The sequence below is a fragment of the Cricetulus griseus genome, chromosome 4 (assembly GCF_003668045.3).
Source record: "Cricetulus griseus strain 17A/GY chromosome 4, alternate assembly CriGri-PICRH-1.0, whole genome shotgun sequence".
Classification (NCBI taxonomy): domain Eukaryota; kingdom Metazoa; phylum Chordata; class Mammalia; order Rodentia; family Cricetidae; genus Cricetulus; species Cricetulus griseus.
In genome coordinates this window covers 110,588,368-110,606,972 of record NC_048597.1, presented here as the reverse complement: position 1 = coordinate 110,606,972, position 18,605 = coordinate 110,588,368, and the positions used below count along the sequence as shown (strand labels likewise).

The 18,605-nt window shown below is 45.7% G+C and overlaps 1 protein-coding gene across 1 annotated transcript in view; it reads left to right on the top strand.

The window, feature by feature from the left end:
- Positions 1-17,585: 17,585 nt before the first annotated feature.
- Positions 17,586-18,605, top strand: part of Galnt17 (polypeptide N-acetylgalactosaminyltransferase 17) — a 390,566-nt gene continuing 389,546 nt past the window's right edge. The window contains exon 1 of the mRNA XM_027416099.2: positions 17,586-17,823. Within this exon, the coding sequence (XP_027271900.1) occupies positions 17,586-17,823 (238 nt within the window). The remainder of the gene's footprint in view (positions 17,824-18,605) is intronic.

Below are 18,605 nucleotides of genomic sequence, written 5' to 3'. Positions count from 1 at the left end.
AGATCCTCTACATGATAATTAAAATCTCGCTCTGCATCCTCGCTATTCTTAAACTCTGCAGTGATGCTCTTCTAGCTGGAAGTGAGCTGACCATCTGGAAGCAGTAAAATATCTTAACCTTAAAATGTGAACTATCAGTTAGAGATACCACAAATGAAACTTGCTCGTCATTTCTTTAATGGGGAAATGCCAGGGTTCCATCCTTCATTCTGTCTAATCAAGAAGCTGCAAGAGTCTCACAGTTGGAAAAAAAGGCTTCCAGAAGTCACATGGGCCTTCTTCTTTCATCTCTGTAGAACAAGTCACGACTCACCCTCCCCATGGAGGGCCTTGGGGCACATGGTATTGCAGGAGGAAATTCCAAGCCTATTCTTGGAAACATCTTCTAAAAAAATTGTTTTATTGTTATTTGGGAGTTGGAGACAGAGATCCAAAGCCTTGGAAGTATGTGAGGGAAAATGAGGCTGGCTGGAAGCTTAGAAATAATGAGAGAAGAGAGAAGGGCACATGAGGAAGACATGGAGTGAGAACAAATTATGAAAGAGAGATGCTGAGGATGCAAAGGAGGTCAGGTGAAGAAGGAAACTTTTGATGCGGTACCCAAGAATTCTTACAATGGAGCCTGGCATAGTGGCTCATGGTGAGAATTTTAATGTTTGGTGTGGAGGAAAGGCCATCATTATAAGAGATCAGAAAATGAAGCAGAAGTCCCCCATTAGGGAATTTCTACAGGGTGGTCCAGGAATCCCTACCATTAGCCAAGGAATGTTATAATTTGTCACCACAGAGCTTCAGCAGTGACAGGAGCCTGACTCTGCTTCCCCAGACCTGGGATGACAGACGCATGCCCTTCTGCTCATGCCTGGCTTTTGCATGGGTGCTGGAGATCTGAATGCAGTTGCCTTGCTTATACAGTATCTTACTTTCCCTTCTGTTGCTGAGATAAAATACTCTGACAGACAGCAACTTAAAGGAGAAAGGGTTTGTTTTGGCTTGCAGTTCCAGAGGGATAGAGTCCATCCTGATGAGGAAGGCATGGTTGCAGACAGAGGAGGTATGGTAACAGGATTGGGAAACCAGTTGATCACATGAAGTCTATACTCAGGAAGCCGAGAGAAAACAGGAAGTAGAGCCAGGCTATTCAACCTTAAGCCCTCCCTGAATGATGTACTTCCTCCAGCAAGGCTCTGCTTCCTAAAGGTTCTATAAAATGGCCACCAACTGGGGACTAACTATGCAAACACATGAGCCTTCTTGGGAAGGCTTTTCTCATTCAAACCACAGCATATAGTAAGTGCTTTGCTGAATGAGCCATCTCACAATCCTTGACATTGATACTTTCTGGTCTCTGAGCTTGGCATTCTATGTTCAGGTCTGTATTTTTCCATTTATGGGTGACCTTGGGCCAAGCACATAGCTGCATTAATTTTCTTGTCCACATGACAAAATACCCGAGAGAAGGGATTTAAGGGAGGAGAGATTTGCTTGGCTCACAGTTTCAGAAGGTTCAGTGTATTGTGGTGGGGAAGGCATGGGGGCTAGAAATGTGTTGGTCTATGGCAAGGGGAGCTTAGGGTGTTTAGTTACACCAAGGCAGCCAACAAGAAGCAGAGAGAGCACAGGTAGGAACCAGATGCAGATATTACCTTCAAGGCACACTCTCAGCAATTTATTTCTGCTAGCTAGATCACAGTTCCAAAGGTTCTAGAACCTTCCAATACAGAACCAATAGCTAGGGACTGAGTATTCAAATACATGAAACTGTGGGGGACATTTCACAATCATATCAGTGACTTTTATTGGCCTTGGTTTTCTGATCTATACGGTTTATGAGTTTATCTATAATTTATGAGTTTATAGGATTTCTGGAGCATCCTGAGGTAATGAGTTTTCCTGCTGTTGTTGTAGTATATGTGTGTACATGTTTTTGTATGTGTACACATGAGTGCATGTACACGTCTGTGCACATAAATATATGAAGACCAGAAGTCTAAGTTAGGTGTCTTCCTCTATTATCCTCCTCCTTACCTATTGAGTAGGGTCTCTCACTGATACACAAGCTCACCAATTCAGCAAGAACGGCTGGCCAGTGAGCCCCAGGAATCTTTGTCTCCACCTTCCTAGTGCTAAAGCCACAAGTGCATACCATCAGGCATGTGGGTGCTAGGGATCTGAACTCACTAGGTAGCTTGCCAGCTGTGTTAGCTCCCCAGGCCGTGGCTCTTGTATATGGAGTTTGGAGATGTACACCTGTTCAAGGTCAGGACAAAGCCTCCGAGATAAACCATTGAGAAGTATTCTAGTGAATGATCTCCTACATGGGCACTGGCTGCTCTGGCACTTTCTCCCTGACCCCTGAGCCCTGCAGCACAGAAATGCCTGGCAACAGAACCAATCATGTCTGGAGGAGGACTTTAACCAGCAGTCCTGCTGGAGGGCAACTGAGCCCTGTAGACTTAATGATTTACAACTAAGTAGCTTCTGGCGTGTGATGGATGCAGTAACCTTGAGTTGACACCCCTGCTTCCCTGTTGAACATTATCAAGACCTCTTAAACCATTCTTCCTCATTTTCTCTGATGGGCACCTTGGTAGGAGGCTGAACCAGGCAGCACAAACAGCCAGATGACTCCATTTAGTCCCAAGCCCTACTCTTTCCCTTTTGAGTTTCCAGTTGTTTGAAAGTATCTCTATCTTCCTCTCCACCCTCTCCCCATCCAAACTTGATCCAGGAGATTAATTTAATTAGAATAAACTCCAGGTCTCTGAATATGTTAATCCTCTTCTCAAAGGCTGATGTTTCCACATCCTGCTGTCTTTTATAGCTCTGCTGGGTGCAATGAGCCTTAGCCAGGAGCTGGGATAGGAGGCAGACATCTTCCTTGTTGGTCTGAGCCAGGACTCATTTATTTGGTAGCAGGGCTGTTCCCTTTGATGAGGATACATGGCCACAATTGCTGACCCGAAACCTGTGGTGTCTTCAGGCTCCTTCAATGAGTGCATCTGTTATTTGATTAAGGAGGGTGACTGTGAAGGAACGAGACATGGTTTCCTCTCTTACCAATTGTGGATGTCAGGCAGATTCTTCGTTTTCTGGACTCGGTAGGACTTAAAAGGCTGACTATTGGCTCGGGTCAAGGGATGTTTAATTCATTACCTGTGAGACTATAATAGCCTCATCTAGGTCCTGGTGGGAGTTGCAGGTGGCTAATAACTTCCTAGAATGTTCTTTATTTTCTTCTCAATTTCCCTTTGTTCCTGCCAGCCATGTACAGAAGTCAGGTTTGAAAGAAAAGGAAGAAGTTTCTAGACCGTAGTATGATGTTTCTCTCACTGCCCCTTCTGCCCTCCCACTCTGTAATAGTTTGATTGAGAAATGACCCCCAGAGCTCATGTATTGGAACACTTGGTCCCCAGCTGGTGATTTCGTTCAAGAAGGTTGTAGGGAAGGTGCTGTCATGCGGGAAGTGTGTCACTGTGGGTGGGCTTTGAGGACTTATAGCCTGGCCCCACTTGCTGTTCTCTCTGTTTCCTGTGTGTACCTGAAATTGTGATCAGCCAGCTTCCTGCTTCTGCTCCCATGCCTTCCCTACCATTACAGACTCTATCCTCCTGGAACCATATGCTAAAACAAACCGTTTCTTCTTTGAGTTGCTTTTGGTCATGATGTTTTATCAAAGCAACAGAAAACTAACACACACACACACACACACACACACACACACACACACACACACACAGCCAGAACATGAACTCAATATGGCACATGTTAACCACCACCGGAAACCTAGGCTAGTTCACATTAACTACTAGAGACAACCAGATTCTGATATTGCTAGTGCTATTAGTTTTCATGATGAGGATAAACCAAGTCAGCCTCCACTGCCAACGGCATATGTAGGGAACAGGGTCCTGTGCATGATAACGGGCCCTTCGGACTCAGAGTGGTCAAAGTGAGGCAGTTTATTTAGGTGCTTTCCAGGTCAGATACCAACCCAACCAAAATGGTGGGCAGGCCACAAATCCTTCCTCATTGGCTGGATACTGGAAAAGGCAGAGTCTTTCCCTCACTCACCTAGGTTCCATTCATCCCTCCCCTTCCTTCTTTCCCATCATCCACTCTGTTATTGCCCATATCCTGCTTAGCAGATTTTTGATCTTGTAAATGTGCTATGAACACAAACCACTAAGCATCTACCTAAAACAATCCCACCCCAACCCTTAAAGACAGCACTTAGTATTTCCCTGAGCTGACATTAACCTTTGATTTAATTGTATGCATCCAACAGTCAGCTGCTGGGGCAGGGGACCCTGCTGTCTCCAGTATATCTAAAGCTTGTACCCTTCTAAGACACTTTGTATTGAAAATGGACCATCATGTATTGTTTCTCACACACAGAAGAACAATACTCCTGTCCAAAATGTAAAAAGAACTCTTAAGATTCAATGCAATAATAAACAGTTTATTGAAAAATGGAAATGAGGCCAGATGTGGTGGCATAGACCCACAATCCCAGCACTATGGAGGCTGAGGTAGGGACATCACAGCCTGGACTGTGTGAGGAGACCCATTCAAAAACAAAACAAAGGAAGGGAAAAAGGAAGGAAAGGGGGAGGGAGGTGGGAAGGGGAAGGAAAACAGGAAGGAGGTATTTGACCAAATGCTTCCTGGTAGGAGATCTTTGAGTGACCTAAAGACACATGTGTGTTTATTATAATTCATTAACAGACAAAATGAAAATGAGCCAGGTTTGGTGATTGACCTTTGTAATCCTGTGCTGGACAGTTTTATGTCAACTTGACACAAGCTAAAGTCATCTCAGAGAAGGAACCTCCTTTAAGAAAATGTCTTCACAAGATGGGGCCACAGGCAAGCGTGTATAGCATTTTCTTAATTAGTGATTGATGGGGGTGCAATGCATTGCGGATGGTGCCATCCCTGGGCAGATGGTCCTGGGTTCTATAAGAAAACAGGTCGAGCAAGCCAGTAAGCAGCACCCCTTCATGGCTTCTGCATCAGCTCCTGCCTCCAGGTTCCTTCCCTGCTTGAGTTCCTGTTCTGACTTCCCTTCACTTATAGAATACAATGTAGAATTGTAAGTCACATAAACTCTTTCCTCCCCAACTTGGTTTTTTTGGTCATGGTGTTTCATCACAGCAGTAGAAACCCTAATTGAGACAAATTCCAATACTTGGTAGGCTGAGGCAGGAGGTTTGCTTTAAGTTCAAGGCTAGCCTGGGCTACAAAGTGAGACCCTGTCTAAAAACCACACTGGCAACAAACCCACAATAAGGAGACACTTTTTACCCACAACAATGGCTAAATTAAAAAAAAAGCCATTTTTCAAGGATGTAGAATATGAAGGAAAACGTGTCTACATCTTACTGCAGTTATATGCTTAGGCATGAACTCAGAACACACAAAAATATGTTCCAATAAAGGTTTACCAGGATGGTAAGATGGGGTCAGTGAGTAAAAGTGCCACACACCAAGTCTGACAACACAGGCTTGATTTCCAGGACCCCATGGTGGAAGGAGAGAACTGACTCCCCCAAGTTGTCCTCTGACTTTTACCTATAGGACAGAGTACATGCATTCATACATATATGTATGTTCTCTCTCTCTCTCTCTCTCTCTCTCTCTCTCTCTCTCTCTCACACACACACACACACACACACACACACACACACACACACACACGAGTAAGATATAATAAAAATTTTAGAACAAAAAAGGCTTATCCATGAATGTTCTTAGCTGTTGTATTCCTAACAGCAAAACAGAAATCTCTAAGGTCCCTAACATGACACTGCTACCTCAGGTATGTAACTTTGATTACCTCAGAGGTTGAGGGGAGAAGGATCATAAATTCAAGGCCTGTCTGAGCTACAGGGTGAAGTCCAGGCAACGTTTAGGAACTTAGTGAGCTCCTGTCTTAAAGGACAAGAGGAGCAGGAATATAATTCAGTGGTTGAGCATTTGCCTAGCACACGTGAGTCCTTCAGCTTCAATCCCAGAAGTATGAAAAATAGATTAAAAAAATAGGTCTTGGTAAAGAAACTGGAATGTCTCCAGGTAATTGAATATTTTTTTAAATCACAGAGCAAAGAATGAATTATTGATATATGGTACAATATGAATTAATATCAAAATAGTTGTTTTGAGTGAAAGAAGAAGTACATAATGCATAATTTCATTTATATGTAAACCAAATCAGCTTGTTTCTGGAAATAGAGTTTAGAGAGACCCGGTTAGTTAGAAGGGTACAGAAGGGAACTTGCTGGAATGATGAAAATTGTCTGTCTTTTAAGTGGCGCTCGCTGCTTTGGATGCTGCAAAACCCCAGCAGTTCTTTATTCATAGCTGTGAGACAATCCCTGACAGAAGCCACTTAAGGAAGGAAAGGTGTCTTGTGGCTCACAGTTCAAGGATGAAGTCCACCATGGTGGGGAAGGCATGGTGATAGGAACTGGAGGCAGCTGGAAGGAGAGAGAAAAGAGCCTGGGTGTTCAGGTCACTTTCTCCTTTTTATGTGAGCCAGGACCCCAGCCTATGGGATGCGTCTGCCCACATTCAGGGCGGGTCTTTTTTTTCCCTCCCTCTGCTAAATCTCTCTGGAGACACCCTCACAAATATACCTGAAGGTGTGTTTCCATGGTGATTCTAAGTCCATAAAAAGCAGGGCTTGGCAACTAGTGCCTGTAGTCCCAGTTCTGGAAAGGCAGACGGGCATGTCCCTGGGGCTTGGTGGCCAGTGAGTCATACTGAATGGGGCTCAGTGAGAGATCTTGTCTCAAAAACTAAGGTGGTAAAAATAAGGTGGTGAGTTACTGAAGAAGACACCTGATGTTAATTCCTGCCCCCCCCCCAAAGAGAGAGAGAGAGAGAGGAGGGGCATTGAAGAACTGACTGAGGTCCAGTGGTTCCATATAAAACAACACTGGTTGTGTTAGGAATAAAACCTAGTCATTTGTAAGAGGCAGGCTCTAGAAAAAAGCAATGGTTTTTGAACCCTGAAAGTGTCAGTTCACATGACTTTTTATACGTCTGTGTTGAAGGATGAATACACTAAGCTCTGTGAAGTTATTATGGGTCTGGAAGGCACAGGGCAGATGTTTTATGTTAGGTTTATGAATATCTATAAAGAAATTCTCCCACATACTCTGCACTGGCCACAAAGAGGCTTTCTCTTTCCATCGTATTCAAATGTTTCTTGTATTTCTTTTTATAGGAATCAAAGTCTAGGTATATATAATCACAGACAGAACTAAATTCCAGTAGAAATAGTCTGTATATCAGGTAGGGCATAGGCATGAGCCACTGTGGGTCAAGTCTGTTGTCCCATCCAGGCCAGAAACTGCTCATGTATTTTTCCCTCTTCCTTTCCTTGTCCTCCCTTTTCCATCTCCTCTGTCTTCCTCTGTCCACCTCTTTCCCCCATTCTCCTCTCCTCTCCCTCCTCCTCCTCTTCCCCTGCCTTTACTCCCTGCTTCCCTCTTCCCTGCCCTCCCCCTTTTCCTCTTTTCTCCCTTTCTCTCTCCTTTCCATTTTTGATACTGGGGATTACATGTAGGGCTTCACACATGCTATGCAGCTATGCATGTATTCTATTAGATATATCCTTAGACCTTTACTTGTAAAATTATTGTTGTTAATACTCTAATTAAATGTATTCATTGGCAATTTCTCATGTGTATATAAGGCATTCAGTTTACTCTTACAGTCGCCCTTTTTCCTTCCACTTCTGTTGTCTCCATCCCCTCTAAAGATCCCCTCTCTACATTAATGCCTGTTTGTTTTGTTTTGTGACACACTGATTTTAACAAGTGCAGTCTATGTGGCCTCAGATTTAGAACTGTCATTTGTAACCTGGCAGACACTCTGTTGGGTACACAGATGAAGGCAATGACTGTCCCTCCTCCAGAATCTACCAGTTGCCAATAGTTTAACATCAAGGATTAGGGCCTCATGGGACCATCACTGATCCATCATTGGCTGTTGATAGGTTTTGCCTTGTGCAGGCTCAGCACAGGCAACTGCAGATGCTATGAGAATTGTGAGCCCTGCAAACTACGATGCCAACCTGACATGCAAAATGTGCCCACTGAGGCCACAGTAGCACAACTGTTAAGGGAGTAATAAACTGCTCTTGGATAGGTTTGAAGGCCTGCTCTGTGGTAGAACATTCATGCCAAATACTATAAACCCAGTAGTAGTTAAAAGTTAAGAAGCCAGGCAGTGGAGATCCATGTCTTTAATTCCATCACTTGGGAGGCAGAGGTAAGTGATCTCCGAGTTCAAGGCCAGCCTGCCCTACAGGGTGAGCTCCAGGACAGAGTAAGGGCTACATAGAGAAACCCTGTATCGAAAACAAGCAAGCAAACAAACAAAACAAAACAACAACAAAAAAAACCATCGGGTCTCTTAGTGAACCTGGGGCTCACCAATTTGACTTTCATGACTATCAAGCAAGCTCTAAGGATTTTCCTGTCTCTGCCTCCATAGTGCTGGGATTACAGGCATGTGCCACTATAATAATCAAGGTTCTCTACAGGAACAGAACTCATAAGACACACACACATACACACACACATGAGATATTATGTATATAGGATATATATATATATACATTAACATTTACATATATATGTATTTAATATATACACACTGCATATACACACACCCATACATATTATATACATATCATAAACATTACATATTACATATATGGACATATACACACCTATTACATATCACATAAACACATGTTACATATGTGTATTTAAAATATATGTATATTTACAATATACACACATATGCATACACACACACACACACACACACACACACATATATATATATATATATATATATATACACTTTTATATTAAATCCCATATATATGAGATTTATTAGAGTGTCTTGGAGACTGTGTTCTGGCTAGCTCAACAATGGCTGTGTCCTGATGGAAAGTCAAGAACCCTGTAGATGTTCAGTCTACAAGGCTGGCTGTCTCAGCTGGTCTTTGGTCTATGATGGAATCCCAGGGAAGTATGTTCTCATCCCCTAACAGTGAAGGAATGCCTCAGTGGCAGAATAGATGACCTTGTCAAGAGCGAGGTCAAACAGACAAAAACACAAAAAGCTTCCTTCTTTCATGTCCTTTTACGTGGACTGCCATCAAAAAGAAATAGTCTAATTGACAACTCATTATCCATCACAGCTACCTGCCCAGTTTTCTTTTTTAAAAAATAAAACATCTGGGTTCTGGGGATCAAACTCAGGTCCCCATACGTGCCTAGCAAGTACCTTCCTTACCCACCGAGCCATGTCCTCAGCCCCTATTCATGTGTTTTACGTATTTAGCCAGTGTTACTGTGTAAGCCATGATGTAGATACAGAATATGGCTTTTAATGTTAGTTACCTTGCACCAAGTGGCAGAAATGTGGGTGAATAGTTACAAGGGTGGCTAGCAATCACTGAGCCTTAGAATCCTAGATAGATGTGCATAAATGGCACATATTTTGATTCCTTTGATTGGAGGAATGGGATGCTAGGCTGGGATTTTGCCTTTTTAAAAGTTTTTAAAGGGTCAAAAAGTTTTTATGTTGTGTGTGTGTGGGGGGGGGGGCATGCAAGTACCATAGCACATGCGTGGAGGTCAGAGAACCTCATGTGTTAGTGTCACCTTCCACCTTGTTTGAGGAGGAGTCTTGTTGCTTACTACTGTGTATATCAGGCTAGCTCCCCGTGAACATCAGGGAAGTCTCTGTCTCTGTGTCCCATCTCTATGTTGGAGTGATGGGATCGCGGATACATGTTCTCCAGTACCTGACTTTATGTGGGTTCTGGGGATGCTAACTCAGGTCCTAGGGATTTTACAGCCAGCACTTTACCTTCTGAGCCATCCTCCAGCCCAGGATACATATTACTGAAATGGAACTTGAGGACAGGCATACAATTCCACCACTTCCAGTAGTCCATCCAGTCATCAACACATTGGTAGATTATTGATAGCCAGAGTATTGTGACCCCAGACTCAGAGCACTGGGAATTATGGCCTCAGAACAAAGATTTTTGTAGTTTAAGTGAGTTTCATAAAGAAGAAAAAATTGAGGATCCATTGTGATAATTCCTCCCTCCTCCCCCCTCCTCTGACCTTTATTCTCCTCCTTCTTTTCCCGCTCTTTCTTTCCTTTTTAGGGATAGGGTCTCACTTGCACTGCTCTCCACGTGCCAGCTTCAGATTTCTTAGCTTAAAATATTAAAACATTCAAGTGTGGTGGTACATGGCTCTGGTTCCCAGCACTCTGGAGTCTGAGGCAGTTTGAAACTAGTCTTGGCTACCTAGTGAGTTCCAAGCAAGCCCAGGATACATAGTAAGACCTTGTCTGACAACATTGTCAATAAAAATAAGTGTGTGTGTGTGTGTGTGTGTGTGTGTGTGTGTGTGTGTGTGTGTTTAAAGTCAAGGACTAATTTGTTCCTTAGTGACAGAAATGGAACACAGTCCACACCTCTTGGTGACAGACCACTCAGACAGAGATATGTAGGTTTGCTGGTTGGTTTCTCTAGCAGGGTTGGGGCACATGGTGTAAAGACAGAGGCAACTATTGGTTGGGGGAACATCACCACCCCTTTTGGGAGACTGAAGGACAGGGCTCTGCGATGCTCTTTCATTTATGTGGATGTAGTTGTTGTGGCTCTGTGGGCCTGTGGATTTACCCAGCAAGCAGAACTGATTTAATTCATTCCTTTGCTATCCGTTCAATCTTCGTTCATAGAAACATCTGGGCCTCTGTCCTGAGTCTTTTCTCCACCAGGCTCTGAAGCCATGTGATAGTTCTGCCAGCCTTGGCTCTCTCAACACCACTGCCTTCGGAACTGCTAGCTCACAACAGATATTCAACTACTTACATTCTTATATATACACTCAGTCCTATAGATCCTCAGACGTAACCAACTGCAAATGGAAAATGCTAGGGGGGAGAAGGGGGACTGGGAGAGATGGTTTAGTGGGTGAGGAAAGTGCTTACTGTCCAGGTATGAGACCTGAGGTGGGTCCTCAGAATCCACTGAGAACTCAACATGATAGCATGTGTCTACCATCCTATCACTCAGATGGTGAGATGGAGGGTGGAGACAGGAGAGTCCCGAGGAGCTAACAGGACAGATAGCCTGGCATACACATCAGTAAACAAAAGGCCCTGGCTCAAATAAGGTAGATGGTGAGGATGACACCCGAAGCTGCCCTCTGACATCCAGAAGCATCCTGTGACAAACACACATATTACATATCCTCTGTACTGAGCATGTACTAACCTTAATTTCCTGTATCATTGTTCCCTAAACAGTGCAACACTAATGATTCCCATAGCAATTATGTCCTGTTAGTGTTAGTGATCTAGAGATGAGCTCCTTTGTTTTTATTTTTGGTTTTCCAATTTTTGTTTTGAGACAGGATCTTACTCTTAAGTCGGTGCTGGCCTGAAACCTCATTATGATCCTCCTGCCTCAGCCTTCCAACCATTGGAATTATAGTTCTGTACCACCCAAGCTGGCTTAGATAGACAATTTAAAAGTACATAGGATGATGTAAATAGTTCATACCACACCATTTTATGTAAAGGATTGATATTCAGTACTTTTTAATTCAGCCTTACCTAAATTCTTAGGAAAGGGTCAGAAGGCAGCCAAATTCTTTGTCAAAATATCATACAAGTGGCCTCTAGCCCAGTTGCTCTTAAAGTCCTTGCTTCCCTTGGAAACTCTGTGAGCCAGGTCTCTACAATCTACATTTACCTTCAGCAAAGCTGTCACTTGGACTCCTATTAAAAGAACCTGTTAGGCTCTGCCTACAGCATTCAACCTAGTTCCTAGTTTCCTAGTTCAAACTTCTAAGTATTTCACATTCCTCCAAAAACCAATACAGTCATGATCTTCACAGCAACAACTCCATTATCCCTAGTCCAAACTTTTGTATTGTTACTTTTTATTTGCCAAAGTGCCTTATGGAAATAGAGTTTATCTTGGCTTATAGTTCCAGCAAGGAGTCTGATAGATGGGGAAGCCTTGAGGGTGGCATGACAGCTGGTAGTCAGATCTGGAAGATGACATGTCACTCCTTCAACCACACACAGAAAGCAAAGGGAAACTGACCCAGGAAGTGGAGCAAGATTATCAGCTCTCAAAGCCTGTCCCTAGTTCTTGTGGAATATTTAACTATGTAGAGATATGTGTCACATTTGTTTCTTCTGTAGAATATTACTTTAACTGTCTAAAGGGGTGTTACATTGTTTATGCTATGGAATATTACTTTAACTATGTGAATGTGAGTTACATTTGTTTCTGCTGTAATGCAAAAATGTGTTACATTTGTTTATGCTGCATTTGTTTAATTATGAAAAGATGTGTTGCTGTTTCACCTTGCTTGCCTAAGACAGCTGATTGGTCTAATAGAAAGCTGAATAGCCAATAGTTAGGCAGAGAAAGGATGGGTGAGGCTGGCAGGCAGACAGAATAAATAGAAATCTAGACTCATGAAGAGAGAGAGAAGAGAATGAGGGAGAAAGAGAGGGATATGCCTGGGGCTAGAAACCAGGCAGCCACAAGCCAGCTAGACACTGGATTAAGCAGGAAAGCAAGACATACAGATAGAAAGAAAGAAAGAAAGAAAAAGAGAGAGAGAGAGAGAGAGAGAGAGAGAGAGAGAGAGAGAGGTAAAAAAAGCCCCAAGGCAAAAGGTAGATAAAGAGAAACCAATTACAATAAGAGCTAAGCTAAGGCTGAACAGTCAAAACCAATAATAAGTTCCATATCATGATTTGGGAGCTGGTTGGTAGCCCACTGATATACTTTCTCTAGAAAGATTGCATCTACTGAGGGTTCCATAACACTCCTGAATAGCACCACAGACTTGCAACTAAATGTTCACATGCAAAGCCTGTGTGGGTACTTTTCATTTTTCTATCAGTAAATTGCTATAAACCCAGGTGGGATTTCCAGATTGGGGAAACATATTTTAAAAAACGGGGGAACAGAGTTCAAGAAATGGGAAAGTTTACAGGCAAGTTTCCACTCCAGAGCATTTGATTTTCACCTTAGCTTAGAGTCAGAGAGTTCATGTGCCCCTGTGGCCTAGATGAGCTGGTGGCTTAATGATATATCTACAGGCTTTTTTCTCCCCAGCTTCTACATACAGTCTGTGGAACATCTATGTTCATAAAAAAATTATTGACATTCTAATCTCAAGAAGTGGCCCACTATCATGGACAAAGCAGGAACCACATTTTCATACAGGCACACTCAGGTCCTGAAACCCTGCAGTGAAAACCCCATCCTGTACCAGGAATGCAGCTCAGTGGTAGACTTCCTGCCTAGAATCCCCCAGTGAGGGGCTGGGGTGTGGCTCAGTGGTAGAGCACCTGCCTAGAATCCCCCAGTGAGGGGCTGGGGGTTTGGTTCAGTGGTAAAGGGCTACATAAGTGCTCACCCCTTACCTCCATCTATTATTTTCATTTCAGGCCTTTTGTCCTATTACTTTTCTTCATGGCTATCCATTCTTCATTGCATAAAAATAAACAGTTCACAATCTGGGCATGGTGGTATGCACTTGTAATCCTAGCACTTGAGAAGCTGAGGCAGGAGGATCACAATTTTTAGGTCAGTCTGTGCTACATAGTGAGACTGAGCTCAAAAAAATCAAACCCAAACCCAAACCTAACCTAACCAAACCAAATTTCCCTTGCACCTCAAAGTCTGAAGGCTCCCACGTCATACAAAACTCTGGTGAAATAAGTATACTACACTATCCTCTGACTGAATTGTCCTATATTTTGGGAGGGTGGGGGATAAGGGGACGGTGACCCACAATTATGGGATTGAGCAAGGACATTACATCTTCCAGCCCTTTCACCAGCTTGCCTCCACCCATTGCTGTGTCTCTGACACTGGCTGGCCTGGTCTCCAGGGAACAGCTGTGGAAACCTGGCTCCAGCCAATCCCTGATGATCCGAATGCCAGGGAAGCCACTGTTTCCTTGCACCCAACTTCCTTCTTATCTCACAAATGTTTAAAAGTGCTTCTTCCATGCTTTTTGATATGGCTTTTTATTAAACTGTTTTTTTTTAAACTCAGTTCACTGTAGATTATAAAAATTCAATACCTTAAGGATCTTGTTGAGCAGGTTCCAAAGAAATGAAAAATAGAAGTGGGGGCCCGTGGGCTGACTGAAGGAGGTAAAGGCACTTGCTTCCAAGCATACTTGGGTTCAATCCCTGAGACCTGCAGAGTGGAAGGAGAGAACCAACTCCTGAAAGTTGTCCTCTGACCTCCACGTGTGGGCTGTGGCACACACACACCTCCACAACTAAGTATATTTTTAAGGAAGTAGAACTAGAGACATTTCTTACTGCTCTGCCATGAGAAGTGGAATTGTCTTAGTCAGGGTTTCTATTGCTGTAAAGAGACACCATGACCAAGGCAAGTCTTATAAAGGAAAACATTTAACCTCACAGTTCAGAGGTCTAGTCCATTATCATCATGATGGGAAGCCTGACAGTATGCAGGCAGACGTGGAGCAGGAGAAGGAGCTGAGAGTTCTGCATTTGGTCCACAGGCAGCAGAAGGTGACTGAGACACACTGGTAGCAATTGAGCTTTTGAGACCTCAAAGCCCACCTCCACAGTGACACACTTCCTCCAACAAGGTCACATCTACTCCAACAAGGCCACACTTCCTAATAGTGCCACTCCCTATGTGCCAAGTACTCAAAAACATGAGTCTATAGGGGCCATTTCTATTCAGACCACCACAGGATCCAAGTGCCCACAGCAGTGACTCACAAATGTCTGTAACTGTAGTTAAAGGAACCAAACGCCCTCTTCTGGTCTCCGTGGATTTACACACACACACACACACACACACACACACACACACACACACACACACACACCTCTTTCTTTGGGGATTAAACTGAGGACCTCACATTTGTTAAGAAAGCACTGTATCAATGAGCTATATGTCTGTAATTTCCCTTTGTTTTTTATTTTAAGGGAGGGCTCTTACCAAATTGTCCAGCCTGGCCTTGAGTGAAAGATCCTCTTGTCTCCCTCACAATTTGTGGCAGAAGAGGGTACCCACACCACCACGCCTGGCTTTCCATGTATTTTTCCCCCAATGTGTAAAACTGTAAAGGTGCTTGCTGTTATTGTTTAAAATAACAACCAACAACAGCAGAAAATATACCCCCCCAAAAAAAACAAACAAGCAAAAAAATCCTTTATTGAAATGGAGAGCCAGGCTTGGTGACTATAACCATAGCCATCCCAGTACTTGGGAGGTGAAGTCAAGAGGGTCAAGAACCAGGAGTTAGGGGCCAGCCTAGATTCAGTGTGTCCGAATAAACAAAGGAACACCATAATCCCAACAAAGTCCAAACAAACAAAAAAAAACAAAAACCCCCGTCTTCCCTTCAAAAGAAACTCATGCCAACCTGGAAATTACTTTGTAGCCAAGGAGGATCTTGAATTCCTATCCTCCTGCCTCCACCTCCCAAGTGCTAGGCTCATAGGTTTGCCACCAGCAAGCCTGGTTTGTGAAGAGCTGGGGATCCACTTGAGAGCTAGGCAAGCACTCCACTTCCCAAACCCCAAACCTACTCACTCCCCCTGGCCCCGCCCCAATTAGAATCCTAAAGCCAAACCAAGGAAACAAAACTAACCAGTGATCAACAGCAAACTTTAGTGGGGTAGGAAGAATAAAGTGGATGCCCCTGAATTCACTCAGTTGACTCTGATTTCTTTCTCTGGCCTAAGAAATTAAAGAATCAGAGGGCAGGTTCGGATTCCAGTCTTAGGCACTCCTGGGTCTCGGGAAAAGAAGGTGGTATGCAGACAGAGCAGGGCCATAAATCCTTGTGTTTACAGAAGTGTGGGTGAGCACAGAAGCAGAAACTGGGGTAGCCAGAGATCTTCCAGGGCCCTAGCAAGAAAGACACAAGGCTTGGCTCCGAAAGTAGCGGAATCCGAGTCTCCAGGCCAGATTTTCCCTCTAGCCATTCTGGGCCAAGCTAAGCAGAGCGGCTTAGCCAAGAGAAAGGGACATCTTCCTCGTCTGCCGGGAAGGAACAAACCCGCCTGCTTAGAGAGCACCGGGAACCCCAAGGGTCCCTCGCAGCCCTTAGCAGCCAACATGACTTGACTGCTCCCGGGTCCCGCGCGCTCCCCACTCTCTCCAGACGCCCCCACCCTTTCCGGGTGCGCGCGCAAGAGCTGGCCAGCTTCCCCTAGCTGTGCGCTCCGCAGCCTGCGGGTGGCAGCGGCGGCGGCGACTGTCTCTCAGGGAAGAGGGTGACCAAGGGACCGCGGAGGAGGAGTCGGCGCCTCAGCCGCTCCCCTTGGGACCGCGCCCCGCCTTCTGTCGCCACCTGAGCATCCCCCTCCTGTCTCCCTAGCCGCTCTGGTCTACCCCACCATCCCCCTGGGGGACCGTGTGTACTCTCAGTGCCGCAGCCGCGGTGTCATTGCGTCCGTGATCGGGACACTCGGATCTTGATTCCCCTGGGGGCTTGGGACAAGCTGCACGGGTCGTGGTGACAGGCAGCGGAGGCACCAGCGCGCATCCCTCCCCCGCTTTAGAGAGGTGTGTAGACAACTGGTGTGACTTTGGAGGTCCGACTCCTCCTTCCGGCCAGCCTCGCGACGCACCACCTCCTGAGACAGGCCAGTGTGTCCGGCAGGCCCCAGAGGCTCGTGTGGGGACTTGGAACGTGTCCGGGAACCCGTGGCGCTGTGCGCACTGGTGAGTTTTGCGGGCGGGGTAGGGGCGGAGAGAACGTAGTGCTGGGTCCCTGCTCCCGCCCCTTTACTGCCGTCTCCCCCCCCCCCCCCACTTTGAGAGAGTCATTGAGATTTGAGCGTGACTGCGGAGCCTGGAGGATGCGGGCACCGGGAGCGGGCTTTTCCTCCTCCCGGAGTGATGGAGAGGGCCGGTGAGCTGAACAAAGACACCCACCAGGAAGAGCGGGTCCTTTGCTGAAGAACGCCTTCCTAGCCCCACGACGATCGCCTGCGGGAGAGAGTGTCGGCGGTGCAACTCCAGGAGTGGTGCGCTCTTCCGCCGACGGGCGCAGAGCGAGAGCAGGGCACCTGCGCGCCACTCCCGCCACATTTCTGGAGCATCCTGACTACCACCGGGTTGTCCCTGAAGGTCTACGTCTCCGGAGGTTCAAAGTCCAAAGGCGATCTGTTCTGGGTGTTGTGGGGAGAGACCCTGGGACCTTTATTTTTTGCTGCCTCTTAGAAGGGACTGCGTGCTGTGGACAGAGCAGACGTTTCAGGGACACTTTTGTAAGCCAGAGGCTTTTCATGTGAGTGATCACGCTTGGTTCCCAAACAGCCCTGTCCTCTCAGTGGTCTGTCGCCTGAGCATCGGCATTTTCCCGCAACAGCAGGGATCCCCCTCATTCCCCACCCCTTGGCCATTGTCCAGTGTGAGGAGTCCACACGGTCTCAGGCTGCTCTGTGCCTCACAGGTGAGGCTAGTAGAGGCGTGGGTCCAGGGAAAGGACCTGGCGTGTTGTTTGATGGCTTCACTGAGGAGAGTCAAAGTGTTGTTGGTGTTGAACTTGATCGCGGTGGCCGGCTTCGTGATCTTTTTGGCTAAGTGCCGGCCTATCGCGGTGCGCAGCGGAGACGCCTTCCACGAGATCCGGCCTCGCGCAGAGGTGGCTAACCTCAGCACGCACAGCGCCAGCCCCATCCAGGATGCGGTCCTGAAGCGCCTGTCGCTGCTGGAGGACATCGTCTACCGGCAGCTTAATGGTAAGGACGTGCGCGGACGCCCGTAGGTTGTGGTGCGTGCGGGGGCACAGGGTGCTCTCCCTGGCTCTCTGTGTTCTGTGTACTCTAAGCTGACATCTGAATGCTTCTGGTTTCTCCCTTCCATTCCGGCTCGTTGTCTGGGACTATTGTAGAAACCATTACCTGCTTCTTTCCCATAATGTACTCAAGCTGGAAGTTTGGTCTTATGCTAGAAACCTGTCACTACAGTTGGCTCGTGGTTTCTGCTGTGACTCCAGCTTAGACAGGACGGATTGCAGTCTGGGGACCACTAGGAAGGACATAGCTGTCAGTGCATGGCGTGTGATGGGGGGAGCTGGTAGGGAAGTGGGTGTCATGGCTTGCAAAGTGAAGGCTTGGATGAATACATTATTTCTTTCGGTTGAATGCAACATTAAGAATGCAGACTCTTCCCTCCCCTCTTCCTGGGTGCAGAGTGAGATTCTGAACCAATAGCAATTGGGGTTTAAGTTCTCAGTGAGTCTGGCAAGCAGGTGTTCATTCACAAAGTTCCGCCAAACAAGGAGGCATGGCATTTAGGTTTGTAGCATTTTTCAGATCCTGTCCCATCTAAAACATTCTAAATGAGCTACCATGAAAGAGCAGGGGTGGGAGAGCTACTTTGCCGTTTCCACGTGGTTCAAGGGACTGATGGTTCCTGGACACTTGCTGTCTTCACAGTGGCACATCATCTATCTAGTATAAAGAAGACATAGTGGGTGCACGAGCCTGGCTCTCTCTTCCCTTCCCCACCTTTTGCATGT